The 15,599-nt window shown below is 44.0% G+C and overlaps 1 protein-coding gene across 1 annotated transcript; it reads right to left on the bottom strand.

Annotated features, from left to right (window-relative positions):
- Window positions 1-1,927: 1,927 nt before the first annotated feature.
- Window positions 1,928-5,251, bottom strand: SOWAHA (sosondowah ankyrin repeat domain family member A). Its single transcript, XM_079144168.1, has one exon. The coding sequence runs from the start codon at window positions 5,113-5,115 to the stop codon at window positions 3,409-3,411; it is 1,707 nt and encodes a 568-aa protein (XP_079000294.1). The 5' UTR covers window positions 5,116-5,251; the 3' UTR covers window positions 1,928-3,408.
- Window positions 5,252-15,599: the final 10,348 nt, after the last annotated feature.

Here is a 15,599-nt window from a genome sequence, read left to right as displayed (position 1 = left end):
CTGCAGATAGGCACACTCACCCCTGGCTACCCCTGCTCTCTAGGGTCTAGGGCAGAGGTGGTTCAGTTTATAACCAGTCGGGTGGGTTGAAGGCAAAAGCTATCTTCTGAGCCATAGAGAATTTATGTACAAAATTCATACAGTCATTTCCAGTAGTCACAGAATTTCTTCAGGTAAAGGTAAAAAATGGGGAGAATATGGATCCTGGGTGGGTCAAGCTTTATAACCCTGTGTTCAGGGGTTTCAACCCTGCCCCCATCCTGGGTGAATGGCAACAGTTTAAGTCTTACAGGTTGGATAGGAATGCTCGAGCAATGTGGGTTAAGAAAGACAATTGTTGCTTCTATTTTAACTAGTTATTTCACATTCAGAACAGGATAATTTCCCTTTTGTGGGAATACATTTTTCCTAGTTCAGTGAATTATTTATGTATGCAAATACTGATATGGTGGTCATATTGAGTAAATCCATAAACCAGTGCTATATGGTTTTGAAATGTAGGCATGTACACTATGGAACCAACTCAGTACCCTGGTGATATCTCCAGTTGGCATCAGAATTCAGAAGAGCCCTACTTATGCCATATGTTTTCCTGTCCCCACAGTCCATAAGTCCCATGGAGGAAGGAGATTGGAGCTTGGAGAATTGGGTGATTGCTCAAGGTCACTAAATGAGTAAGGGGCTTAGATGAGACCACCCTGTTTCCAGACAGGACAAGGTAATGGGAAAGAGCACAGGGATGCCACCCCAACTCTGTCATTACTAACTCTGAGGCCTGAAGAAATTACTAAAAACTTCTCTAGGTTTCAGTTCCCTCATTTCAAAGTCAAGGTATTAAGTACATGCCTTATAAGGTTTAGTTAAATATTTAGAACTGTGCCTGGTGCTTGCTTAATAAACATGGCTTATACATGTATCATACCTATACTAGATCTCCATTAGGTAAATGAGACTTGCTCAAGAATACCTTAATCTCCATTATAGGAAATGTAAAACTTTACTAGAAAGTTTGCTATGGATATGACTCATGCACATCATCAACAATTAACTTCTCTCTCATTAAAAGGAATCATTCTCCTCTCTATGACAATTCTTACCACTTAAATAGCCTTAACAATTAATTTTGTGGAATATCATTCTAGAGGAGAGCCTATTGATGGGCAATATGTGGTTCTTTAAAAAAAATTACTAAATATATGGTTCTTGAAATCTTTCCATATATATATACATATATATATGTCCTACTGACTTACTTTATAATTTCAGAACATCTTGGCCTGAAAGAAAATAACTGGTTTTTCAACATCTGAGCTTTAGGTTTACCAATTCTTCACTCTTGTCAAATGTTTTATTTTGCTTGGAGGTTTGGAGGACAACCTTTAGAAACACAAAGATTCCTCTTGCAATTCAAATAACCCTTTTCTGATGTAAATGTGCAATAAACATTAATTATTATTAGTAGTATGTGTTAGTTTAGATTTTCTCTCAAGACAAGTGTGATCTTTGTTACTCTGTCTCAATCAGTTCTCTTCATTATCATAGAAAATCTCTAATATTTCAGTCTGTCTTTAGATCTTCAGCTACTAAAATTGCTATAATTATTGCCTCCCACAAGTTTTCTGCAGAGGCAGAATATTTAATTTGCATTTTAAGATAATTTATGCAGACTAAGTTCCACACAAGGAAGGTAGGAAGGGTCAGATCAGAGCCTATTTTTATCCACAGTTCTTGGCTATTATATCTATATGTCGTTGACTCATAGTTTGTAAAGAAATTCAAATTCTTTCAGCAATAGGATGCTTGAAAGAAGCCAAAGAATAAGGGGGAAAACAAAAAAGTAGATAAAAAAAAATAAAAATACAGTAGCAAATGCCAAATAATGTTTAAGAGAAGTACATCACACACCAACAGGAATAAAATGAGTCTGTTTATTTCATTTTTAAATCAAAACATTCCATGAATGATTGCCTTAAATAACTTCAAAGGCCTCACTGATATATACTGAGGAAGGGGGAAAGCCCCACTACTCTGTGCCACAAAAATAATTTGATATAATTAATGACATGCAAACATAATTTGCAAAAGCAAACCATTATCACGATATGACATAAAGTTGAGCAAATAGATTTCACATCTTTGAAATAGAAAAAGTACCATTTTAATTATCCTGTGCCAAACCTGGAAAACCTTGGCAATATCTACAAGCCTTCTCAATTTAAAGATAGGAACAAAGGTCCAGAGAAGTTAAGCACTTAGTTCCAGGTCACTGAGCAAAGATTCTACCTGTTATTTTAGAATAAATTGTCTGCTTTCAAATTGTTTTGTAAAATGGATACCACATGCTTTTTGCTTATTCAGAATTTTCATGTAAAAGAGTTACTCCTTAATTGTTATTAATTATCAGTTGTTTTTCTAGTGTGATGTTATAACTTTTTTCTTTGAATATTCACCATTGCACTGAAAGGCTCAGCAAGGTGTAAAAATCACAGATTCAGAAATGTGGCACTAAAGTGCAATTCACAAAGTGTTCACAATTTAAGAAAACTAAATATTCATGCCAAGTCAAAATCTCCACCCATCAGTGCCAAACATACATTTACATTTCATCATAAAGTATTTCCCAAAATGTCTCTTTTCTATATTTGTTAATTATGTTTACTCCCAAGATGCATTTGTTTCCTAATACTTAGCAATCACAGTACAATTGCAATTAGTTACATTCATGTGGGTCACAATGGTTATTCTGTGTTCAAGACTCTCCAGAATCTTGATTGACTAAAATGAGGTAGATAAATCTTTAAGAGTTTTCTTGGTTGGGACTAATTTCCTTTAGATCTTTATCATTCTATTTTTTTAAAAATAGAATTCCAAACTATTTAGCAAAAGATTGAAAATGAGCACTTTGCCTAAAAATGGAAAAATAGTTTTAAAACGTTATTATGAAAGTTGCTTTACCTCATTTCAATTTAAAAACAGGATAAAAGCATCTAATTACAAAACCACTACATATCTTAAAGTTGACAAATAACCCAACATCTTTGAACATTTAAAGAGACCCCTGCTCTAGTTCTGACTTGGGAGTGTGTAGACTCAGAGGCATCTGGTTAGCGCATTCAGGGGCCAGACCAGCTGCTGCCCCTTACCCTTTGACCTAAATTTCAAGTCTCCTCCAGAGTTCAGAACTGAAGGCAGGTTTCTTCACAGGAGCCTCTCACTGAGATCTCAATCACGTCGCAGGAGACAGATCAAGTTTCAGACAGAGGTTGGAGGTGCAGGCCCACCAGGATAAAACAGGCTGCAGTAAAGTTGGAAACAAGATGGGGTTCCAGTGTTGAGCCCCACTCTTGGGCAGACTTAGATTGTGAAGCGAACCCAGCTAGATCAACCAGGTCATAGCCCCAAGAACCCTCAGGTTGCCGGGGGCAGACTGGGCACTAAACCAGCTAAAGGCCCAGGAGCAGGTCGACGAGAGATTTCTGAGAAGGCTGGCAGGCCACCACGGATCTTTGTCTTTTTACGCGGAGCCATGGGTGAGGCGCCCAAGAACTTGCTGAAGGAGCTCGACTTCCTCAAGCCACGGGCCAGGTCCTGGAGCATCAGGTCGTCGGCTAAGACACCCAGAAACGCGCTGGTGGTGGAGCTGAGGATGGTGGCGGCCACTTGCACTGGATGCCGGGTCGCAAGGCTACCACTTCCACCACTGGTCGCATCTGGCTCCGTCGCTCCTCGCAGGCCTGGGTCACCAAGCAGGCGGCGCAGCGCATAAGAGGAGCCAGGACGCAGATACTGGTAGGCACGACGTCCGCTGTGGTCACGGACATGCACTTGCGCACCCAGACGCACCACCAGCAGCACGGCGGCGTCCTCGTGGCCATGCAGAGCGGCTAGGTGCAGTGGTGTGTAGCCACCATGCGAACGCGCGTTCACGTCGATCGGCGCGCCACCACGACGCGCGACCTCCACTAGCTGCAGCGCCATCTCACGGTCGCCGCTCTTGGCGGCCCAATGTAGGGCCGTGAAACCAGATATAAAGTCACGCTTGGCAGCTAGGCCGCGGTCCCGCAGCAGCAGCCCGTGCAGCTGGTGGGTCCAGTGACCAGTGGCCGCCCTCACTAGCCACTCGTGCTCAGCAGGCTCCAGAGGCACTGCAGACGGCGGAGGCGCGGCGGGCATCTCCTCGGTGTCAGGGCTCAGCAGACGCGGGCCAGCGCGCGACAGGCGCCTTAGGTGCGGGGAACGACCCGGGCCCAGGTTGAGGCCCAGGCCCGACTCCTCTACTGAGAGCCGCCTCAGGAGCAGCGGGGAGCTCCGTGGGCTGGGCTCCTCTGACATCTGCCGGCGCAGGCCTTGTTCCTCTGCCCGGACCCGGAGTGCAGCGGGGCCCAGGACGCAGCGTACCGGCAGCATGCAGGGCTTCTGCGGCGGCGCGCGCAGAGTGGGTATCGGCGGCCCTTGCGCAGCCCCAGGTCCAGATTCCGGGTCTGGTGGCTCTGCGCTGGGCGAAGCTTCCTCCGACGGCGTGCTAGCGGGCGGGGCCACCTCTGCGGAGGGTCCCTCTGAGGGCAGGGTCAGCCTAAAGGCTGGAGCCCGGGGGTCCGCCGGTCCCTCGGGATGCTGGGCCGAGACTGACAGTGGCACCCCAGTTGCCTGGATGAGTTCAGAGGCCGGAGCCCCGGGGGTGTCCTGTGGCTCTGATGGCGGGGTCGGGTCCTCTAGTGAATCCACTGCCGGCTGCGCGGAGGCCGAGTACGGAGCTCCCGGGGCAGAGTTTTCCCCTTGAGGGACGGAAGTGGCCTTCGACGGCGGGGCTGGTGCCCCAGGGATGCAGGGGACCATGGACTCTGGTCCCTCCGAGGGCCGAGGCTTCTTCCTCAGCACCACGAACTTGACGCCGTCCAGCTCCTTCACCACCGCCACGTCGTTGACGAATTGCTTGAAGCGGTCCCTGCGGGCTGCGCGGCCGCGCGGGTCGCCGGCATCCAGCAGCGGCTTGAAGCGGCTCAGCAGCTCCGAGTTGCGCACCTTCCCGCCGCGCTCCTGCAGGAAGCCCAGCACGGCCGCCTGGCTCACCCCGGCGGCGGCGGCGGCAGCGGCGGCGGCGGCAGCGAGCGCCATGGTCCGGCCCCGCCGCAGAGGCAGGTGCGGCAGCCGCCTCCCCCGGGTCTCGGCTCCCGGCTGCTGGAGCAGGTGGACGCCGCGGCGCTCCCTGGGACGCGCGGGATCCGGGTTTCCGGGAGTGAAGTCCGCGCGGCTTCCTCACCTGCAGATCGTCCCCGAAGCCGGACCTCGGTCACACCCGCGCCGCGGAGCCAGGATGTGTCCGGGCAAAGGGCAAAGGGGGCCGCGGCGAGGGGCCCCCGCCAGCGCCCCGCAGGGCCCCCAGCCTCAGGGGAGGATTTCGGTCTTTATATTCTGTCCAATGGGCGCCGGGCTCCATTCCCCGTGCGCGGTGCTCGACTTACAGGTGACAGCTGCCACTGGTGCCGCGGAGGGAATAGGGGAGCGGAAATTCTCCACAGTCCCCCCACCCCAAACCCGGAATTAAAGGCACAGCACGCGCTTCAGCTCCGCTCCCGGTTGCTAGGTGGGCGTATTCCCCAGGGATGCCGCGGTTGATTGGTGAGGCATGGCTATAATTTTCGTTCAGCAATTTAACTACCACAAAAGAAAAGCAATAATATTTTTGAAAGACCATCAACACCTTCCCAGTTTTCTATTGCATTTCACACAGGAAAACGACTTCTTGGAATTTACAGCAGAAACAATTCTGTACGTGGCAGTGTAGGTATTGAGGTTTAGAAAAGATTCTTTAAAAAGCAGTATTTTCAAGACGAAATAATACATTTTTCATGTAGAATTTTGGGAATAAACCTACAGGAAAACATGAAGGAAAAAATTCATCTGAAATCACCATTAACATTTTGGAAATTCCACCCCCCATGTACATATGTATACATGTTTCTACTTTAAAATAAAACAAAGTTGAAATCATTTTTGTGATGTTGGGTATTTAACCCAAGGCCTTTAGCATGCTAGGCAAGCTGCTTAGTGTGTGTGTGTGTGTGTGTGTGTGTGTGTGTGTGTGTGTGTGTGTATTTCTCAGTTGTAAATGGACCTTTATTTTATTTATTTATTTATTTATATGTGGTGCTGAGGATCCAACCCAGAGCCTCACACATGCCAGGCAAGCTCTCTTCCACTGAGCCACAACCCCAGTCCTGTAGTGTGTTTTGAAAACTTCATTTAGACCTGGGATATGGCTAAGTTTGAAAGTTCATGCTTTACATATGTGAGGCCTGGGATTGATCCCCAACAAACAAACAAAAAATTTCAGTTATTCCACAGTATTTATTGAGCACCTAGTTTGTACCAAGACCTCTTCAGGCTGTGATAAATGTCAGCAGAAAGATAAAAACCCTGGCCTACTGGAGTTCATTTATTGGTAGGAAATGGAAGTAATACATTGAATCTGAAAACTATATAGAAAGATAGCTGAATTATATGGAAAAAAAGAGAAGGAGGTAAAATGGGGGGGCAATTTTGAACTTGGGTGGGTAGGGTAGGACTCATTGTGAAAGTGACAAGCAAGAACTTGAGATAAGGAGGTTATGTAGATGGAGTAGAGTTCCCTCAGAGGAAGGAACCACCAGGGCAGGTTGGATCAGTTTCTTAATTCATAAGCACAGTACAATAAATTTCTGATAAATATATAGCTAAGGGTAGCCTACTGTAGTAGTTGAAGAGGAAAAGACTCCAGAGTCACAATTCCACACTTGAATCCTAGCTCTATCTTGGGTAAATCAGTTGACCTCTCTGTGCCTCAGTTTTCATACTTGTAGAGTAGGTGTATGAGAATAGTATTTATCTCAGATTATTGTGAAGATTATGTGAGAGATAAGCACTCAGAATGATGTTTGACTCATAGTAATCACTCAAATTATTAGTAGTAGTATAGCCAGTACTATTATTTGCTGAAAAGAGATAACAATGAAATATGAAGAGTCCCCCCCTTCCTCCAATCCCAGTCCCCAAAGGCAATTTTGTCTTCGACATGCATAAAATTTAAATTTTCCTCTCAGTTTATATTTTAAACATTTCTCCCAATGACAATATCCTTCAAATAGATGAGATTTTAGGGGCTGGAGTACAGCTTAGTGGTAGAGAGGAGTCAGGCATAACAAGGCCCAGGAGTCAATCCCAGCACCTATCTATATAGCTAGGTAGATATAGATACATAAACATGATTTTTTTAAAAGTACTTTTAGTTATAGATGAACACAATACCCTTATTTTATTTGTTTATTTTTGTGTGGGGGGCTGAGGATGAAACCCAGTGCTTCACATGTGCTAGGCAAACACTCTATCACTGAGCCACAACCATGACCCCATAAACAGGATTTTAATGATAGCATTAAATAAGTGTAGTATTACACTTATTATAATTCTCGATTGTCTATATTGTTTCTGTTTTTAACTCTTGTGAATTGTGCTTTTTTTCTAGGTACCTCTGTGTGTGTGTGTGTGTGTGTGTGTGTGTGTGTGTGGTGTTGGGGATTAGAACCCAGGGCCTTGTGCAGAGGAGGCAAGCACTCTGCCAACTGAGCTATATCTCCAGCCCAAATTGGGTTTCTTATATACAAATATTGTTCACCTTTCTGATTAACTCCTGAGCTAGAATCCTACCAGTAGAATTACTAGGTCAAAGAAAATTAATTGTTTCAACTTATTGCTAACTTGCTTTCCAGAAAAGCTACCCCCTTCCCTATCTTTCCCTCCTTGGTATTGAGTAATATCTTTTAATTTGTCTGTAATACCAGGGTGAGGGATGTGGCTCAGTGGTTGAGTTCAATCCACGGTAACCCCCCTCTCCCCACCAAGTGTTATTACCCTATGTGCATATATGAATACATGACCAGTGTTATTCTACATCACGTACAACCAGGAATGAGGAGTTATACTCCATTTATATGTGATGTGTCAAAGAGCATTCTACTGTCATGTATAACGAAGAACAAATAAAAAATGTTGTATGTTGCTCTAATTTGCATTCATTTTATTATTGTGATGTTAAGCATTTCCTTTCTTATTTGTTGCCTATTTGTTGTTGTTCTTTTGTGAATTACCTTTCCCCCTTTATCCATTTGTTAAATTTTTTCTCGTTGATATGTAGTTATTTACCCTTTACCATGTGGTATTTTCCCAGCTTGTCATTTGTCTTTCAATTTTGTTTTCTAATGACTCTTTCTTTCTTTCTTTCTTTCTTTCTTTCTTTCTTTCTTTCTTTCTTTCTTTCTTTCTTTCTCTTTCATACTTGAAATTGAACCTAGGAGTGCTTAACCACTGAGCCACATCCCCAGCTCATTTTATTTTTTTTTTATTTTGAGTCAGGGTCTCACTAATTGCTTTGGGTCTTGCTAAATTGCTGAGGCTGGCTTTGAACTTGTGATTCTCCTGCCTCAGCCACCCAGGTTGCTGGGATTACAGGTGTGCACCACCACCCTTGGCACTTTAATTTTTAAGTAACTTTTTTTTTTCCCAGTGTTGGATTAAACCCAGGGCTTGTACATGCTAGGCAAGCACTGTACCACTAAGCTATATCCCAAGCCCTTTTCTAAAATTTAATTTTGAGAGAAGATCTTGCTAAGTTACCCAGACTAGACTTGAACTTGTAATCCTGCCTCAGCCTCCCAGGTTGCTGGGATTATAGGTGTTCGCCAACGCACCTGGTTAAAACTACATTCTAATTGTAAACATGCTCTTCTTTTCACTTAAGAATGTAAATGCAAAATAAGAAGATATCTTTCTCATTTAAAAGAGAACTTTAAGGATGAGTACACCCTGTAGTATTAAGCAATCTTAGTATTAAGCAATCGTAACATTGAAGTGATGTTGGAAGGAGTCTGTTTTAACATACAATGATACCATGATTGGCCCGCATTACTTTCTAAATATTACCCACTTCAAGTCCCACCTCTGTAAAGCCTGCAGCTGTATCATGCTCTGCCCTTCTACAGTTGATGTCAGTAAACATCTATTGAATATCTGGAAGCTGTGAGCCAGGTACTCTATGAAGAAGACATAACCTGCCTTTGAAGAATTTACTACTTAGTGGAGGAGAGAAAAACAGACACCTAATTATGTTACCTAGTCCTGGGAAATGGAGGCTGCAGGAGCTTACCAGAGGGTTGGTTCTAGGGGACGGGTTTGGGGAACCTGAGAAGTCCTCAAGAGGCTGCTGGGAGAACAAGGGAGACCAAGCTTGGAAGTACGACTGTGAAGGCTGAATTCAGGGCACAGTGCCTCCTGTGTTTGCAGTTTAGAGTGTGTGCCAGGAATACAGAAGAAAGTAATGTTGGAAAAAGCAATGGGGGTCATGGGTGGAGGACCTGAAATGCTAGTTTGGACTTTTATCCTGTTTGCAATAGAATTCCATTGAAATCTTTCTTCCTTTAAGAAATAGCTTTAATTGTTTTGTGATTATAAAATTAATAATGATGATTTCCCAATTCTCAGTAGTGTCCAAAAATATAAAAAGAGCAGATCATATGGTAGAGAGTCACTCTTAATCTTTCGTGGTTTATAGGGTGTGTTTTCTCAATATATCCATAAGTGTCTCCATAGCCATGTGCATGCCATTCTATGCAGATGGAACTGGACCACCACACCTTGTTTTATGACCCATGTTTCTTCCCTGGCAGCCATGACCAGTGCCCGTGTGACAACTGAGCGGAGGAGGTAAAGTTGGAGAGGTGATGGCAGGGCCCCTGTGAGAGATGGTGTGGGTCATGGAGCCAGGGCAGTGGGACAGGTGCCAAAGAGATTTTAGAAGCAGAATTTGTATTACATTGCCTTACTTTTTTTTTTTTTTTTTTTTTTTTTTAAGTCACAATCCCTTTGTTGTGATTTTCATTTCAAAAGCTACTTTCTATATTTTATTTGGCTTTTTCAGGGCAAATTGCTGGGACCATTGAAATTTTTTTTCCATGATCTCATGGGTACTGGAGCCTCAATCAATTTGGACCTTGTTACTGCTCCCTAGCTCCAGGGGAAGGAGAGTGAGGACTCCCCTGTTGAAGAACGTCACTAATTTCCATGGTTTGAACTCATTTTGACTATGATCACCAAGAACAGACAGGATTAAATTCTGATTGAACAGGAATTGCTGGTACAAGCAAAGTTTATTGACAGTGCTTAACAGGCTTCAGGCTCTGAGCTAGACAAAGAAACTTGCCCAAGGTCACAGTTAATAATTGGCTGAGCTCAGAATTGCCTGTGTTCATTGATTTATCATGCAAAGTTAGGTCACCAATTATTCAATGTTCTGAATGTTTAATAAAGTATGGAAAACTCATAAAAATCCAACTTAAACCTTTTTGCTTATGCATCTGAACATACTTGATGTTAATATTTCAAGTGATTAGTGTCTAGTTTGAACAAGCATCAGGGCAAGGATGCCAATGACATCCTGTTCTTTTTAATTTTGGTGCCCTGCTGCCAGTGAGGCCACTGAATCAATTCTTCCAGTGACCCAGCAGTTTGCCCTTAAACATTAGGAAAATCAAATACGAAATGTATATTTATAGCAATGGTAAAATTCCATAATGTGTCCTGAATATGGAGAAGGCAGCAGGAAGGCTATTTGTTTTTAATTCAGTATCTCATATTTGGAGGTCAGGTTGAAAGGCCTTTTGTAATTGTTAAAGCCACATTATTAAATAAATGCAAAATAAAAACCTGTCCATAATCGTATTGTATAATATTAGATTACTTATTTCAGCCCACACTATCCTCTGAACTTGCTCAGGGCCCACTGAGGCACAGTGGATGCTTTATGTTTGTGACTATCTTGTCCCCTGTCATGCAGGGCAAACCAGCCCCTTTTGCATTTGGTCCATCATATCTGCCTCTTCTGCCCACTTGTGTTGCACCCATACATCTTCATCCACAGAGAAGAGGAGTATCTCAGGCCCTGGGCCCCAGGATCTACAGGGACTTGAGGGGGATGGGCTGCCCAGCAGTGGCTGCGAAGGGACTTTGCCCAGATAGCAAGCTTTTGTAGTCATGATTTCCTTCCGGAACAAATCATGTTTTGTTCTTGCTTACCAGCCCAGGGGAAGCCAGAGAGGCCTCTTCTTTCTCATGCCTGCAGCTCGTTAAGCTCAGTCCTCTCTGAGGTCAAAGGGACTTTATTTCCAAATCTTACTTAGTGAGTGACAAATGTCAGATTCAGTGCCTGTGTTATAAACTGCATTTGAGTATCTGTGATTCATTTTGCAGGCTGCTTCTCTGATTACTCAGACTGTTGCTTGGTTGCTAGGTAGGGAGCCGCAGGCCCCGTCCACGGAGACTTGCAGAGCTGTGTCCTGGTTAGGTAAATCTCAACAGAGCATACGTTGTCCTCTGCTACCTTTCTTCAGTCATCGCTTCTTGGCCTGTTTTAGTCTAATATGTGAGCTTTGATTGAAAAGGTTCTACCTGCCTCTCCTCCCACAGAGGGACATTTTTGGGTTTCCTTTTTCTTTCACGTGGGTCAGTGTTTGAATTAGGAAGGGGCTAATTTGAAAGGCTACAAATTTCCATTTAGCCACATCCTTAATTTTGGAGTCCCTGCTTGAATGAATGAGCAATTCAGGGGCCAGTTTCCATCCCATTGTGGCTACCCACTTGGATAGGTTTGGAGATCACAGCACCTGAAGGTTGGAAATGTGGAACCCACTGACAGCATTTAGCCTTGGGGTGAAAAGTGCCCTGGCTTTGAAAATGGACAGGTAGAAATAGCTCAACTGGTCCCTTACCTCTTTTGTACTAGAATACCATGTTTAACTTACCTTCCATTTAGCAATTTGGTTAAAGATAGAAAGATTTCAGAGTTATCTGTTTATCCAGCTTTCTGTTCAATAATTCTAAGAGCTCATTAGCAGAGAACTCAAAATAATTTGAAGTGGTAGTAAGAGACTAAAAGTCAGGTGTTGATTGAGGGGTGAGCTCTGCGGGTAAGCTGAGCTCTGGGTGGTGATAGGGGGCAGGACATGAGCTGGATGGTGGGATGGGCAGGCAGCCAAAGGTCTAGTTCCAGGTCCTCCGAAGATCTACTTGCTTGCCACTTTGAGACCATCAGCTAAGTAAATATTGAACAGTCCTCAGAGTAATAATTTGTGACATTGAACAATTGAGTAAGAGAAAGAGGAAGATGAACTCTACCTCTGAGGCTATGTGGTCTGGAAATGAAGTCATTAATAGCACTTGTTTTATTTATCCAATGAACCACCATGACATACTAGCCATGCAAAGGAAAATAAGGATGAACCTAGGGTTCTTTTCAATTCCCTATGCCCAACCTGGCTCGAGCTGCCGGGAGAAAGATACTGTGCTGCGTCTTCATTGGTTGGGGTATGGGACGGAAGGTTATTGTCAGTATCCCTGACTTTCATCCTGGCCAGAGGTTAGTAAACAACTTGGATATGTTACAATATGTTAAAGTGGTTCACATCCCATAATTTCAGCGCCTAGGAGTGGGGTTGTGGGAGAGGGATGCTTTTTCTGAACCTTTTCTGAATGTAAACTTCTGGTTACCTTGTCAGATATGGAGGGAATGGATGTGAACATAGAAAAGTTAGCAGCACAAAAATCCACACTAGTCCTACAGGGCTTCAACTCCACATAGATTGACTGGAGGCAGAGCAAGGAATAACAACTGCAATGGTACACACAACAACTCAGAGGGTGTTGGGAGTGTTTGGCATGAGGAAAGACTCTACTTGCCCATTCAATCTCTGAAACACACACTCTTGCAGGTTTCTGTCTTACTGGAAAGAGGCTAGAGGCTATGCTTGGTTATTTGGACATGGCATTGTGTTTCTTCCTCTCTTTTTCCTTTTTCAATCTTTTTTCTTCTTTAGCAATGATCATAGAATTTCCTGGGCAAAAGAATCCTTTCTTTTTTAACTGGAAAAATTTGGCAAAATGTCACAATGTTCTAGTGTCCTAAGAGCTCAACATACTGGGCCTTAGAAACTTTCCAGGGGAGAGACAATAAGACCACAGTGTATACAGAGCCTTCTGTGCGGCTGCGACTATGAAGACAAAAACAAGCATGTTAATGTTGTTTGTTAGGATTTGGGCTTTTTTGCTGCTGCTTCTTCATGGTAGTTTTTCACTACAGTATTCAACCTAAATTTTTAGAGAATATTATTTATGTTTCCTTAAGAGAAATTGCTTATGTCTCAAAGAAAACACATCCTGTCTTGTCATTTGCCATTCAGAAGGTTTAGTAAATTGAATGGTGGCCCCCAAAAGATATGTACATGTCCCAGAACCTGTGACTATGACCTTGTTTGGGAGAAGAATCTTTGCAGATGTATTTAAATTAAGAATCTTAAGATGTGAACATCTTGGATTATTCAGTTGGGCCCTAAATCCAATGACAAGCATCCTTAAAAGACAAGAGCAAAGAACAAATGAGGCCATATGAAGATGTAGGTAGAGACTGAAGTATGCTTCCAAGACACAACTGGAGCCACTAAAGTTGGAAGAGGCAATGAAGGATTCTCCCCTAGAGACTTGAGAGGGAGCCAGTTCTTGCTGACACCTTGATCCTGGACTTCTGGTCTCCAGAACCATAGGAGAATACATTTCTGTTGTTTTAAGTCACCCAGCTTGTGGTAATTTGTTATGGCAGCTGCAGGAAACTCATATGAATGATATGTTAATTTAAACTTTGCTGAAATGGATAATTCCATCTTGAAATAGAAGTACTACTCCTCAGGCTCTCGGGATTCAGATGATGACCCAAGATCATGACAGCTCTGGCCCTAGCATCTCTCAAGGAAAAAACATGGCTTTGGTTGCATGTTGAAGAGTCCTGATGTGTACATTGAATTTTAGGAGCAAAAATTCCCCTTCAGCCTAAAGGTATCTAGACCCCAAGAAAATATTCTCATTATAAGAGGGTTTTGTTGTTGTTATTGTTGTTGTTGTTTGTTTTGTTTTATTTTTGTTGGTGTGATGAGATAGTAAGCCAGCAGTGACTTCTTACAACCCTAGAGAAGACTTTTCACTGAACTCCTGGTCCCTGTCCTCTTCTCTACTTGTGACCTTCACTTTCCAAGCACCCCACCACCACCTGGCACTGCCTACATCCCTCTGGAAGCAACCTTATGTAGCATTTCAGGTAGTTGTCAGCAAGCTGACAGCATCCACAAACAAGGCAAAAAGCCTTTAGACTTCTCTACTCTAAGAGATAAACATACAAAGGATGTAAGTGCCAATTTCTGTCTTCTGTAAAGCAATCTCCCCGGTGGGGAAGATCGACATATAAACAGATCTATGGGAGTCTGTGCTCAGAGCTAGACAGCGACCTATGTGCAGGCTGAGTACCCAGAAGAGGGAGAATTTCTTCTTGGGAGAGTCTGAAAGCCTTCTGAGGAGACATGACATGGGAGCTGTGTAATGACCAAGGACTCTGCAGGCTGAGAAAGGAGAAGAGAGCATTCCAGCAGAGACATCACCATAAGCAAAGACTGTTTGGGAGACAATCAGAGGTTTAGGGCGATGGAGAACCTGGTGGGGAAGATGTTAGGGGAGTGTAGAAACAAGTTGTAGATGGTGGTGGGTGCTGGACCATCCAGGGCCTCACACATCTTCAGGGACTCCAACTGGACATGTCCAAGGTGGAAATGGTCTTCTTCCATACCCCTGCTGCCCCTCTTCTTGGACTCTCCAGTTCACAAAGGAGACCATCACCCACCCAGGTGGCAAAGACCTGAGCAACTGGCATGAATGTACCCTACTCTCTTTGCATCTCCTGAATCTGCCTGTCCCCGCTATTCCTGTGCCAGGCCATCACCACCTCCAGCCTGTACATTTGCAATGCTCCCCCTCTCCTCCATCCCTAGCACCCCAGCTCTTGGTTTCCAGTCTGACTCACCTCTGCTCCGTCCTCTACCTAAAGCCACAATGTTCCATTTAGAAAACACAACTAATCCTATCATCAGGATGGTTGTGTAAAACTATAAACTATTTTAAGTTGTTTACAAGTTCCTCTGCAATATGCCTTCTGATCAAAACACTACGTACACTGAGGAACTCATACCAGAAAGCAGTAGTGCTCCCTGGGGCTGCAGGATGCTTTCTCCCCACAGAGCCTCTTTCTACCAGTTCTTGGTTTTAGCATTTCTGGTGCTTATTTCCATATCCATTCTAAAAGGAGAGAAAAAAAAAAAAAGTTAGCAAGGAAAAGGAAAGATACAGCATTCAGAAACAGTGCCTACAGCCTGGGAGGGCAGTAAAGGGAAGCTCAGGATGAAAGCTTAGAGCTGTCCTGCAAGCTAGGACAACTTCCAGGCCAGATGGTCCCCAGAGCTCTTGTGGCAGGTTGGGTGGTGGGAGATTAGGGCAGAGTAGTCAATAGAATAGATAGTAGGTTCAATGGCTTGGGAGAATGTAAAGAAGAGGAGGAAGAGGAGGAGAAGGCAGGCAGGCAGGCAATTACACTCCCAGAAAAACAAAAATGTAAACAAGTGTGAAGCAAACTAAAACAGCACAACAAGGTGTGGTGGCACATGCAGGTAATCCCAGGGAGGTTGAGGCAAGAGGATCAC

Source organism: Sciurus vulgaris, assembly GCF_902686455.1.
Source record: "Sciurus vulgaris genome assembly, chromosome: 6".
Taxonomy (NCBI): domain Eukaryota; kingdom Metazoa; phylum Chordata; class Mammalia; order Rodentia; family Sciuridae; genus Sciurus; species Sciurus vulgaris.
This window is presented reverse-complemented; position numbering and strand designations above follow the sequence as displayed.

Coding starts and splice junctions, on each gene's coding strand:
- SOWAHA (XM_079144168.1), bottom strand. CDS start 5,115: ATGGCGCTCGCTGCCGCCGCCGCCGCTGCCGCCGCCGCCGCCGGGGTG.